We start from the raw sequence: 14,567 nt of genomic DNA, 5'->3' as shown, positions 1-14,567 counted from the left end.
CAGAATTCTGTGTTTGGCTCTCTACAACTTTCTCCACATTTACTGACTTGGACATCTCATTAATCCCACGGTTCCAGACATTATTCCCAATAAGCAAGTGAAGTATTATAGTGAAAAGAGCAAGGGCTTTGAAATCAGAAGACCTTGGTTACTTGATGAAGTTACCTAACTTCTTGGAGACTTGGTTTCCTCATTTTTAGAGATAAGGCTAATAACCATACTTCCTAAAGTTGTTGCAAGGATTAAAATGTGTGGGTGTAAAGTACACAGCACAGTGCTGGGCTCTTTGTAGTTATGCAGCGTTAGTTTCTTTTCTTAGTCTAGATCCTCTTCTTTCCACTGTGGATGAGATGATTCAAAGTTCACTTCACTTGACCTAATTGAATTCCTGAGCTTCAATCCTATGTTTTCTAACATTCTTCTAGGTACTTCCATTTGAGTACCTCTCCATCTTTAATTCAGTATGTCAGACCTATCACAAAAGCACATTCCCATGAAGTGACTTCTCTTATTGTTGACAGTTACGGCAGGAACCTGGGCTGGAATCTGTGTCATCTTTGACTTTTTCCTTGTACATTTCCTCTTTTGTCTCTCCAGAAAACACACACACACACACACACACACACACACACACACACACACACACACACACCCCTAATCAGTTAGTTTTTAAATTGTATTTATACAAGCAGTATACACGAGTCTGGGGATGAGATACAACAGTAGCAATCTCATTCCCAGACTCGTGTGGTATAAATATTTGAATTTAGTATTCTGTTGGCTTCTGTTGAGTTTTATTTCATGTCTCATTAACTTTGCCAGATTCTTTTGGGGGGGAGCTATCTGGTATTCTGTATCAAACTAAGGTAAAAGATGGACAGTTTTGTAGTTAGACCAGAAACATCTCCCAAAAAACTAGTTTGAGAATAGTATTGTAAGAGTATATTATAAAATATTTATTTAAATTGGAGGCTTGCAATCCATATTTAATAATTTAATATTTGTACACCTATTGTTTTCTCATTGCATATGGAGAATCTGATAGGGAAATGCCACTAAAACATATCTAGAATCTATGTCCTTAAGATGGAGCAAATCACAGCAACGTTGACTTCTTGGGTAAAGAGACAAGTGAAAATTCTCTAAATTGCTGAATGAACATGTAGATGAGCACATGGTTAACTAGGCTCTGTCCTTTTTCATTGTGAAACCAGTTTCCCTGAAAATGACCTAAAGGGAAACAATCTCTGCAATTTAGTTTTCCTGTGACTGAAAATTTGGCAGAATCACTCAGTTGTTCCCCAAATTAATAGATGTGTGAAAAATGTTATAATAATATTGAAGTAAAGTAAAATAAAAGAGAATAAATTTGCTTTTAGATATCTGGGATTCATTTTGTACCTTATTAAGAGGAAATATACACACACACATATACACACATACACATGTGTTGGGTAGAAGGTGTATAAGTAAGAATACACATGCAGGCATATAGACATTTGTCTGTAATTGGAAAGATGGACCAGGCAGTTCAGAGGCTATGGTGTGCCACCTTGTTTCCACCTGAATTACTTTGCTGGAGGGATAAAGCAAGAAAAAGAAAGGAGCTTTATCATGGGAGATTTAAAAAAAAAATAAGCCTCTTGTTAAGCAACGTTAAATTCTGAGAAGAATGTTCAAAGAGAGGGAGTCTGTTCGTTTGCTTCACTAAACAGGTAGGTTTTATTCATCAGAAAATATATTTCAAAATAATATTAAACTCAGAGAAAAATACATCTTCTTGTATTTTGGGGTTATGTGAGTCAATATTGAATGCATTTATTATAAGTATTTAAAAGCCTGTTATGTTTTAATGGAGATGTAGTACAGAGTTCCTTTTTCTTATGCATGGATTTATTAACTTTTGAGATTTTAATTCATCTGAAGAGAGAAAGCCTTATTTGTAATCAGCCAGATGCAAAGTAAAATATAATTGTGTCTGGTGGCAGGGAGTTGGGTTAGGGGGTTGTGAGGGTTTTTTCAATGGAGAGACTATCTTATCTAGTTAAGATTGTCATTTGCAGTATCATCATGTTTTACTACACAAGGATGAATATTCAGAATAAAATTTTGTTGAGGGTCAGCTTAGCTGTGGAGTTTGGTTGTGAAAACATTAGATTAAGTTCTAAATGGTGAACATTTGTGTTAAGGCCTTCCAAGTGTTGGTGAAGCCTCCATGTGGTTTCCTCATATATTCTCAAGTAGATATAGAAAATTGTTCAGGAATTCTTCTTTAGCTGTCTTTCAGCAGTCACTCAAAAGGGAAATGTGACTTTCCACATCACTTGGAATGTTTATCCCTTGGAGGGAGCTAACCACTAAAGAAATGAACAGTTAATGGTGCTGGTTTCTTGGTACACAGATATTTAGCATAATTAAATTTTATTTCAGGTTCTGCAGCAGTCTTGATTGCCAGAAGACCAACTCTCTTCTCCTAGCTTTTGTGAAAAATGAAAGGTGTTAGGAAATATTTAATGTAAGAGCTTTTTTTTTTTAAATCTAAAATAAACTGGCACAAGTAAGAGACTACTTACCATGAATCCACTGAAAGAGGGGAACAAAATTTCACTGTAAAGAGTAGAAAAAAATTTGGCTATCTTGATAAAAAACTAAAAATTTTATGGAAATATATTTTGTTTTCAATTTAAAAATGTTTAGGATATATGTGCAAATTGAACTTTTTTGTATAATCTTGTGGATATTATATTGTAGTATTTTGTGACATGCTTCATTTCAAGTGGTTACTTTTGAAAAAATAGTTTTAGACTATTTCAGTTGTGTAAAAAGACCCTCTATGAATCCTTTGATTGTCACAGTATGCTTTTAGACCATCTAGATGGTCATCATCCTTATTTATTTATTTTTGTGTTTAAAGTAGTCTAATTTTGCCAAATTCTCACAATGGTATTGAGTATGATTCAAGGATTTGCCAATATTACTCTTCATTATATTGAATTATCAGAATTTTATAAGTTTCTACAATCAGTTAGACACTTACTGATGGCAATATTGACTATTTGAGCTGAAGTAGATGTCAGCATTAACATGGGCAGAGATGGTTGGATGGGATTGTTCTATGAATGTTCCATGCATGTGTGTTAGGATGACATTTTTTAATCTATGATTTTTGTAACTGTGAGCACTTAGATAACACATATTCAGATAACAAGCATTCCTTGTTCTAGGAGAATACTCACTAATCAGAAAAAAAAAAAAAATTACTCTTTTCTATTGCAGACCAATCAGTACACAGCTATTTTTAACATTTATTTTGGAATTTTTACAAGAAAAGCCATATAAATGTTAAAAACCGATGCTTTCTTTTATAAAATTAAAATTGCATAGGAATCATGTTGGAGAGTCCTTTTCAGATCTGATTTCAAACTTACGTATTGTTAGTTAATCATATATGTTATCAGGGAACTAAGTTTTTATCCTAAATTGATTGAAGTTATTATTAATCATCTCTTCATTGAGATTATGGGAGGTTGTAATTTGGGTATAGTTCTGCTCTGACCCTTTTCAGATTGCATCTCAAGAGGATTATCTGGAGGTTCTTTCTGAAGCCACCTTATACAACAGGTATCAACATGGAACATATCTAGTTCTCTATTTTTCTACTCTTATCCTGTGCTTTTTTCCACTACTTAAGCAAAGAGGAACAAATAATTAGAAAAATAAAATAATATATTAAATATGTTAGAACACTAAAAGATTAAGTCCTAATGTTTCTGATGTAAAGATCATTTGTAATCAAGGATAGGTCTTTACCTAAATTAGTAAAACTCAAAGGTGCTAAGAGTCTGAATTGTAGGCTTAGTTCCTTGCTTAAAAATCAGTGATCAGAGACCTGTTTTTTTCTCCAGCCATGGAGAAGAGAGATTTCAGAACTAACTGGTGCTTCTCAGCTGAGAAGTGTACAACCCTCAAAAAACCACCACCTAGGCCCAAAAAGTCAAATAGAGAATCTATCTTGTTTGCATCTGGCAAGGTCTCCACAAAGCATCAGACAAGATAGTGGATATCATAATTTTATTTTACTTTTTTCAGTGAGCATAAATGCTACATATAATAGGCTTGTTCTAGTTTGCTAATGCTGCCAGAATGCAAAACACCAGAGACGGATTGGCTTTTGTAAAAGGGGATTTATTTGGTTACACAGTTAAAGTCTTAAGGCCGTAAAGTGTCCAAGATAATGCATCAACAATCGAGTTCCTTCACTGGAAGATGGCCAATGGCGTCCAGAAAACCTCTGTTAGCTGGGAAGGCATGTGGCCAACGTCTGCTCCAAGTTCTGGTTTCAAAATGGCTTTCTCCCAGGACGTTCCTCTCTAGGCTTCAGCTCCTCAAAAATGTCACTCTTAGTTGCTCTTGGGACGTTGTCCTCTCTTAGATTCTCTGGAGCAAGAGTCTGCTTTCAACGGCCATCTTCAAACTGTCTCACATCTGCAGCTCCTGTGCTTTCTTCAAAGTGTCCCTCTTGGGTGTAGCAAGCTCACTCCTCTGAGCTTGTATAGTGCTCCAGTGAACTAATTCAGACCCACTCTGAATGGGTGGGGTCACACCTCCATGGAAACTATCCAATCAGAGTCATCACCTACAGTTGGGTGGGTCGCATCTCCATGGAAACACTCAAAGAATTACAATCTAATGAACACTAATACATCTGCCCACACAAGATTACATCAAAGATAATGGTGTTTTGGGGGACATAATACATTCAAACTGGCACAGTTATCAACTAAATATTTACTTATTAAAAATGGGAAGATATTGGCAACAAATCTAACTAGAAGTTAGAAATTGAGAAATGAAATACACTTTCAATTTACTTGATAAAATAGCTTATCACTTTTTCCACGGCAAAATAATTTTACTATAATTATCTGAATAATTGCTAGTCTTCTACTTCCCTCTGCCTATATAGTCATTTTACTGATGCTATCTGAGGATGTGAATCTTTTCATGAATTTACTTTAGCAAAAAACTGTGAATTACCAGATGGATTTTTAATGCATTAAAAAGCATAAATAAACTTTCAAAAGTGCTTAATTTAGTTCAAGTTAGCAGGAAGTAGTTTACTGATGTAACAGATCAGAATATCTGATCTTTCAAATACTTTAAAATGTTTACTATTTGATTGCAGCAAATAAAAAAATAGAAAACGACCATCCAGTGACACTTGATACTTTCACATCTGGGGAAACTGTCACAAAGATGTAAATTGTTTCCAGAAGGTTTCACAGCTTGCCAATGGCAGAGCCAGGAACAGAATCAATCCAGTTTCCTTGTGTCATATACGTTTTTTACTTTTATGCTTTCATGAATGTATTAAATAATAATATGGAAAAATATTAAAAATATCCATCTACAAACATATGTATTTAATATTCCTTCCTAATAAAGAATAAATGACAATTGGAAAAACATAGCGATTTTCTTTAACAGGCTAATGATTTCTTTAGCATTACAGGGTATTGGGCCTTTACAGAATTTAAGTTATAGAAATCTATGCTCCTGTTAAAAGTCTTACCAGATCCTAGACATGTGTCTTTGTCACTTTTTACTTAATGGCTTGTTCTATGCCTTTTCTCTTGTTAACCCTTTTATTACTAGGCTAAGAAAATGTGTTTTCAAGGCACAAGTTCTTACAAAAAAAACAGAAGGGAGCTGGCTATTTGCATTTTCACTGTCCTTATATTGAATTTAGTTTTTGCGCTCTGTATGTTTCAGGACATTAGCTTATTTGTACTTATTTTGAATTAGATAGTGTGTGCATATGTGTTTAATAGCCAATGGATCACCTAGGGCATAGATCCAAGAGCCTGTACTCTTCTAGTTTTAACTTTATTATTGCTACTATGTACTCATGGATACTTTCATTTTTTTCCTTCAGAAAATTATAACTTCATTACAGTTTGAATTTTTATGTTTTCATGTAAGATATGTTAAAACTCTCTCTCTATAGACATGGCTGTATATACTTCAGTGGCAGAAATGCTGCATCTTGTACCTAATGTTTTTTCACTTGTTTTTTTTGCCAGTATTATAAGTCTCCAGTATTTCCTGTCTACATGAATAATAAAACCTAAACAAATACTGGTTAAAAATACCTTTAGAACCCTTTTGCAGTTCCAGTCATGGAGGGATTCATTTGTAACACAAAGATGAGGAATGATGAAATCGTTCTTGTAGGAGGTATTGAATAGAAAGAATTGACTGTGTTATTATAAGTTTTTGGGACATTTGTGTTGTGGGATATAGAAACTCTGTAAGATGAATTGTGATGGACATGTAACTGATGATGTATAAAAAATGATTCTCATAGTACATGTCTTCCTTGTATTTATTCTTTTGATGAGTGAAGGTTATTATCAGATAGAATGCTGTTCTAATGAAATATGCAAATGAAAGGAATTTTAGAAGACTTTTTCAAAGTTTTATGAATACATTTTTTAAAATTATGAACAAAATTTGGAATTGCTATGTATTTTCCTATCTTAAGTCATTTACTCAACTTGCTTAGATCACTGAAGTTATTCATGCTGAATTTATTTGCCAGTGCTATCCTAGTCAATCAGTTTATTAAATTTAACTATGAAATGTACAGGTGGCACATTAAATAAAACTAACCTTCTTTTTTAGGCAGCTTACCTTAACTTTAGCCTGAGTTAATGAGTTGAATAATGGTTTTGGTCATTCTGTTTTTCAAAAAATGCCTGGAAATTTCTCTCACTGGATTTTTTGTCCTACCAAATTCTATTTTTAAATAATGGAAATAGTATTTAGCTTAGATATGTTTTAATATTAATTTATAAAGATGGAACCACATACATTTTCAATATCATTTACTATTTAAAATTACATGTTGAATGATATGTTACATAATTAATGATATATTAATGAATACAAAAAAGTTAATCTAAATGTCCAAACCTGTGTTGTTGTGAAGCTGGCTTGGTAAGGATGCTGAACCAAAGTCAGGATCCATGGTACAAGTACTAGTTGTGCCAAGTAAATATCTGTTAACCTGGTCAAGTTACTTTATGTTTCTGATGACATCTATCTGGCTTCTGTTTCTAAAGTTATTTTTTATAGTAGAATATATTGTGATGGCTTTTTGCTTTTGCATATTGATCCCCTCTGCATGTGTTTGTAGATGGATATTATAGAACAATAATGTATTGTTGTTCAGATTATAGCAGTCATGTTAAATATGAATCAAGTGATCTTCCTATTTTGAGACATTTCTGAGACCTTTCTATACTTTAGTCTTTATTCCAAGATTTGTTTTTTTGTTTGTTTGTTTTCTCTTGCATTTGTCTCTTTCTTATTTGTACTAGTCTTTATTTACATGGTTTTCCTTACATAGTCCAGTTTTAGTTAAAGTCTAGATCTTTCCTTTTTACATTTCATTCTTCTTTTATCTATCTCTCCTTTTAACAACAGTTGCAGGATTGATTGATTGATTAATTAATTAATTAATTTTTGTCTACAAGGAATCTATCCTTCCCTGTCCAGATGTCCAGTCAAAGCTTTACCTTCTGGGATGTCCAGCTCATTTTAAACTTACTTTAGGTGCCTATCTAGTTAGCACTTTACAGTGTTCTATCCTAGTCTATGTATTATTTAATAATTGCTTAATATAAATTTATATAATATGTAATAAACATCTGTGTGAAAAGTAATGTCACATGCATGTAACTTATTTAACAATATAGTAATTTTTAGCTACATCTTACCTTAGAAGAGTGGGGTGCTATATATAAGCTAATTTTCCAGATTATTTTATCTTAATCACTTAAGGAATAATTGTTTTGTCTATTTTGTTTTTCTAAAGTGAGGGTTTCTATTAAAATGAGCTTAATGAAATGACCAGGGTTAGGCTGGGAAGTGTTCTGATGGCTGGGAGTTTCTGGGATCCCTGGTCACTGTCTCCTATTTCTTTCCTTATCTACTACCTTCTACCCCAAGGTAAGAACTTTTAGGCTCCTCTGTTTGAAAAAGGGGCAGTTTAGCCTGGACTGGAGAAATCTGCTTAAGGAAGTTGAGCTGTGGAAATCTGAGCAGGGTCCCATGAGGATTAGGAGGAGTGGGCGGAAGAGCATTTCTACAGGGTAGAGTAATACACAGAGTGGTCAGACTGGAAGAGCCAGTGTGTCTGAAAGAGAGAGGGTGAACTACACACCAGGAGACTGAGGCTGAGGACTGGTCAGGGCTGAGGTCAAGGCAGATCTTCTAAATTTGAATTCTGTAGAGCAGCAGTGCCCAGTTGAAATACATGTGATCAGATTTATGTTTTACATGTCCTTCTGGATGCTCCTTAGAGAACACATTAATGTGAGCAGGGAGAATCCTCTATGCCTTCGGCTTAGTCAGGAGACTATTGCAGTAGTCCAAGAAATAATGATGGTATCTAGGACTAGGGTAGTTTTCATGTGATTGGACGGTGGATTCTGAATGGATTTCAGAAACATTTGAATGGATCTGAATGGATTTCAGAAAAATATGAAATCAGGACATATTTAAGAGATCGAAGCACTAAAAATTGGTGTTTGATTAAATGAAAGGCAGGAAGTTCAACCTCCACATTTTTTTTTTTTTTTGGATCCAGTGGAAGGCTTTCTAAGGTCATGCAGCAGAGCCGAATCTAGCCCCATGCTAGGCATGGCACAGAGACAAGGCCGGAGTTCTTCTACTGGGTCAGTGTGGGGGGGATACAGGCAGGAACCAGGGCAACCAGTGCCCCAAGCATGAAAAAGATACTTGGGAAGCCTGTGGAGAGGAACTCCTGATGCTGCAGGGGTGGGTTAAGGGGGCTTCACAGTTTCTCAAGCCCGGGAAACAGGTTCTGAGAGGGGCTTGAAGCCCTTCCACCTACGGGCCACCGGGGACTAGAGCTCGCATTCTCTGACTTCCTGCCTCAGCTCCTTCCACTCTCTGAGAACTTGCAGCTGCCAAGGGAGCCAGCCAGGACCTGTGTTGTGGGGACTTCTCAAGAAATTCTGGAAGCTTAGGGGTTACCAGGTCAGCTCACTTTGGGGCGGACAATCATCACACACCTGAAAGAGAGAACAGTGGCCTTTTAGGAGTCCGGGGTTGTGTCCCCAGGACGAGACTGAAGGGGGCGGATGGGGCAGGGAGTAGACAGGAGCGGTCCCCTCCAAGTGGGTGCCTGGCACGGGGAAGGCTCAGTCAACCTCCACTTTTATGTCTTATGAAACTGGGTGAATGATAGTGAGATGAGGAACAAGGGAGGAGAATCTTTTTGATTTGTTTGTTTCTGAAGTTAGATTAGGTAGGTGATTACCTTACATTTGTTGGCAGGTTATGATTAGAAAGATTTCATTCATAATAAAATTTTTTCCCTTTTTTCATGTGTGTTTTGTGTGTATATGCAAGGAAGTTCTTATCCTAAAGCATACTTGGAAAGACAAGTCAGCTCTTCCAAGACTTCCTTAATATTTGAATTTTAATAGAATTCCAGATATAGGCAAAAATGAAAAATGTAACTTCCATTTTACCTTTGCCAAATCTTATATAGTGTGTGTATAATGGATCATGCTTTTTATGCAATCTCTTCTGTAGTTACACTTCATACTCTGGGGGAGGAAAAAAAAAAAACAAACTTGTCTATAGATTGAATCATTAGCAGAGAAGATGGTAAAATTATTACCAGGTCTAAGTGTTGTTCTCTTGGGATAAAAATCTATAGCCACCTAAATATAGATTACTTTTGCAGTTCTCTGGGAAGTCTGTACTGTTCTTTTATTGAAAGCCTAGAAAGATGATGGAATCTGTGCAAAAAAGCTTCTTGATCTAAACATGCTTTGGCTTGCATTCTGTTTGCAACAAGTTTATATGTGATACTACTTTTGAAATGTATTATGATTCAATTTTCCAGGCAGCAGGTTTTATTTTATGGGATTCTGAAGCTTATGTGCATTCTACTTAAATCCTAGGATACTTGATTTCCTGATTCCTGATAAGGTGGAATGCAGCAAGTGTTGCCAAGATAGTCCCAGTGTTATCAGCATTGGAGAACTCTTATTTGGCAATTATAGCAGTGGTTAAAGTCACCTGTCTGTCTCCTGTGGTTACTCTGAATATTATTTCCATTTCTAGAATCTGTTGAGAGGCAACTATAAATTTATATTTTTATAATTTATTTAATATGTTTAGGGTTGTAATGGTTAGGTTCATGTGTCAACTTGGCCAGATGACCCAGCTGTCTGGTCAAGCAAACACTGTCCTAACAATTGCTGTGAGGATGTTTGAGGCTGGTTTATTAAATCATCAGTCAATTGACTGCAGCTGTGACTGATGACTCACCAAAGGGCATGCCTCCCACAATGAGAGAATGCAATTGGCTGGATTTAATCCAATTAATCAGTTGAATACTTATAAGCCAGACAGATAGAGGACCTTCACTTCTTCGGCTGCCCAGTGAAGCATTTCCTGAGGAGTTCATTGAAGTTGCCGATTCGTTTCCTGAGGAGTTCATTGAACACGTTTGTCGAAGATCCCAGTTCATTTCTTGAGTAGTTCGTTGAAGTTGCCGGTTCGTTTCCTGAGGAGTTCATCGGACATTTTCCTTGGAGTTGACAGTTTGTTGACGGCTCTACAGAATTTGGACTCGTGCATACCCACAGTTGTGTGAGTCACTTTTACAATTTGATAATCAGAGACACCTCTCATTGATTCTGTTTCCCTAGAGAACCCTAACTAATACAAGGGTAATGACTGGTTCTGAGTTTTCTGTTCAACCAACAAGAATCCAACTGTGATTTTGTGCCTATGTTAGCTTGGACTTGTTCTTTGTTCTTCCCATTTGTCAGAGATTGAACTCCCACTACCTTTATAATTCTCAGACCTTACTCCCCTTCCATTCTAAACAGATGTGACCTGCTAATGCATATTACTAGTATAATTATGTTAATAGTAGTAATAACAGGCACTTATCAAATGCTTGAAATAATGAGTCCCTGTTCTTTTCCTTTTATGTAAATGATCCCATTTAATTCTCAGAACAATCTTGAGGTTAATATGGATACTATTATCCCTAGTTTGAGTAAACCTAGTGTTCATTTGACTTTCCCGCATAATGTTAATGAGTAATATCAATACTTGCCCTTTCCAAGTAATAGAAAACTAGATGGTTAGAGAGGAAAAGGATCTTAGAAATCATTTAATAAAATGTTCTCATTTTTCAAGGGATAATTCAGGCCACTTTCTTTGCCTGGATATAAGTTAATTCCTTTATATCAGGGGTTAGAAAACTTTTTCTGTAGAGTGCTAGATAATAAATATGTTAAACTTTGTGGGCCATATGGCTTCTGTTGCAACTACTCAACTTTGCTGTTGTAGTGCAAAAGCAGCCATAGGCAGTACATAAAATAATGGGTGTGGCTGTGTTCTAATAAAAATTTATTTACATCAATAGGCAGGAGGTTGGATTTGGCCCATAGGCCATTTATTACCCGTGGTTTATATTTTCAATTCTAAATGACATATTTGCTACAACTACTGTGGTGGTTGGTTTGAAACTGTATGTATCCCAGAAAAGCATGTTCTTAAAGTTAATCCATTCCTGTGGATTGGACCTATTATAAGTAGATTCTTTCGATGAGGTTACTTCAGTTAACATGTGACCCACCTCATTCAGGATAGATCTTCATTCTTTTGCTGGAGTCTTTTTAAGTCAAATGGAAGCCAGATAAAGAGAGAGAAAGAGAGAGAAGCTGAATTCAAGGAAACCTGAAAGAGAAGGAAGAGACTAACAGATACCGCCATGTTCTTTGCCATGTGACAGAGGAGTCCAGGATTGCTACAGCCAGTATTCAGGAAGAAAGCATCATCTTGATGATGCCTTGATTTGGACATTTTCACAGCCTCAAAGCTGTAAGCTTGTAAGCAAATAAATTCCCATTTTTAAAAGCCAACCCATTTCTTAGTATATGCTTTAAGCAGCCTAGGAAATGAAAATAGTTACTAATTACCCATACCTTAAACATCTATTAGACATCTGTAAAGTAGACATGTACTCGCTGGATCACCAAATCTCATGATATAAAATATAATTTATACTCTAATTCCTCTGTTATTATCTCTAGGCTGCACCGTTTCTCTAAATTTTGACAGGAATGTCCAAATGCATGCAGTTTTAAAATTTTGAACTCAATATCTTCCTTCCAGCAGCTTTCCATTCCAACTGCTCTCCCAATTATTTCAGTTTTGACCTCATATCTATCTTCTGTTCTGTTGCTATTTGTAAATCTACCAAGGTTCTCCTTATTAAAACTTTTCAGAGGTCCCATCCCCTACTGTATAAAGCTTGCTTTCCTCATAAGCCAGTCAATAGTCTGGTTCTTGTTCATTGTGTAGTCCCATCTCTCTCATTTCCTCACTGAGCAGTTTGCCCTCTGGTAATACATAATTGCTTGTAGTTTGACACATGCATCAATGTTACCTGATATTTCTGTGTTTGTACCTGTGAGTTTCTCTACCTGTAACGTCATTTTTCTATTGTTTTCTTGCCCAAGTCTTACTACCCTTAAAATCTAGGTGACAACATTTTCTCCTCCCTAGTTACCCTTGTGCTCATAGGCTTATCAATTTTCCCAATTCTGAATGTGTACCATTCAGAAATTTTATTGACTTGAACTTCCCCTGATGTTCCTGATCATATTGTCTCCTATTCTACCTTATTCCAATACTACCCACCACATATATGCTTTGTGATAACTTGAAGCAATAAAGATGACTGATGATGAGGAAATAAACAAATTACATCCTAACGATAGCTATATTCTATGAAGGAGAATAGTACTCTTAGTTCTATCTGAATTTTTAGGCCATTATTTATAGTGTATAAATGTAAACTTTGTAAATTTTACTATCATGTTTTTATATTATTCTCCTTTTAATTTCCCTTTTTATATTTAGAAAAATAAATTTTATATTAATTTCATAATCGTAACTGTATGATGTATAGAAGTTTGTTTTTAGTTTAATATGAAGCATGTATTTTCATACTTCATAATAGGAAGCATTTCTTGTGTCAATAAGTGACTGCTTATGTCTTATTTTAAATTATTTTCTGTATTTACCCACTAAAGTATCATCAATCTTCAGTCTTTAGGACTGAGGAATGTTTCTCAAGCTTAAAAGTGACTGTATTTTTCTCTTATAAGTTGAATTTAGAGGATGATATTCAACATTTTTTGGAAGAAGAGTCCTTTTTTTTTTTTGTCCCCCAAATAAATTCTAAATGGAACACTACAGTGTTAAGCAAATAAAAATTGCATTTATGAGCATTAATTTAATTTTTCTGTTCATATTGTTGCATTTGCTTATATGTTCAATTAGTAAGAAATGTTAAATTATTTTGATGAAGACGGATGTTTGAAATCAAGGAATATGATGATAGTTGGAGTGTTTCACAGTTTATTTTTGATTTTTATTTGGGTCGTGCAGTAAACTGATTGACTGTTAAATACTTGTAATATTTACAGTTAAAAAATAATTTTTTCTTGTACTCTATCACCTTCAATTAAATTGATCCATGAGCCTGAAAAGTAGTAGAATTATTTCCTTCCAAACTAGAATTATTAGTAATTCTAATAATAATAATTGAATATGCCCTTGCCATAAATATAAAAGCAAAAGTTACCTTCAAACTCCTAGAATGCTAAGATTACAGTATATCAACAGAATGTGATATTTCACTCATTCATTTGCTGTTATTTCACTTGTGGTTACACTATAATGAAAACATGTGCCAAACAGATGTTCTTTAGCTCTGCCTGGCTGTTAAATCTGAGGTCAGTGCACATGTGCCATGATGATGTACTCCATTGTACCATTTTATTTGTGCTGACATGACCAGGCCTGAATTTAAAATAGGAGGGTCATTGCAGAAGTACAATCTAATTAATCATATGTTTACAGTAAGTTATGTTTTATCTTCACAAATGCCATGTTAATGTTAATGCATTGGTATCTTAATGCCTTGGAATTCATAATAAATTAAGTGCTTTTGTTTTTGTCACTATCACACTAGGAAGTATAATAAGAATACAGTGGAAATCATATATTTTGGAGAATCTTAAGGAATCTTTTTGTTGATAAGACTCTAAACTTTGGCCATGAAAATGGCATAATCTTTTAGTAGGTAGCAAAACTCTAGTCATGGAAGTTTCTGTTGGGGTGGAGAAAATTTTAGGGTGGAAGGACTGGCCTCTGTGATATGGACAATTTAATAAGAAAGAAGAGTACTCAGATTTTAGGAAGCTCAGGAGAGGAGGGTGGGATAGAGAATGAGAAAGAATGGGTAGAGATATACTTTGCCTCCTTTGAAATTTTGCCTGAAGCCTTCCTGGCATATGGCTTACCACTGGGAACTTCTAATATAGGTTGTTAATATTACAAACTAACACTTTTTCATTTTTTGAGCTAACTACATTTTGGTACACTATGCACTGACATAACCTCAGTAACATTTATTGTGTTGAATTAGGACTTGGATT

At 35.1% G+C, this 14,567-nt stretch overlaps 1 protein-coding gene across 9 annotated transcripts in view; it reads left to right on the top strand.

The window, feature by feature from the left end:
• Nucleotides 1-14,567, top strand: part of CRPPA (CDP-L-ribitol pyrophosphorylase A) — a 359,365-nt gene that overhangs the window by 155,500 nt on the left and 189,298 nt on the right. The window contains exon 9 of one of the 9 annotated variants that reach the window (XM_037836826.1): nt 2,431-2,527. The exons of the other annotated variants lie outside the window; for them this stretch is intronic. Coding sequence (XP_037692754.1) covers nt 2,431-2,448 — 18 coding nt within the window. The 3' untranslated portion in view covers nt 2,449-2,527. Of the gene's footprint in view, nt 1-2,430; nt 2,528-14,567 lie in introns of those variants that run through there. 9 annotated transcript variants of the gene reach the window in all.

Source organism: Choloepus didactylus, chromosome 5, assembly GCF_015220235.1.
Source record: "Choloepus didactylus isolate mChoDid1 chromosome 5, mChoDid1.pri, whole genome shotgun sequence".
Classification (NCBI taxonomy): Eukaryota; Metazoa; Chordata; class Mammalia; order Pilosa; family Megalonychidae; genus Choloepus; species Choloepus didactylus.
The sequence above is the reverse complement of the archived record's forward strand: the minus strand, read 5'-3'. Positions and strand labels throughout refer to the sequence as shown.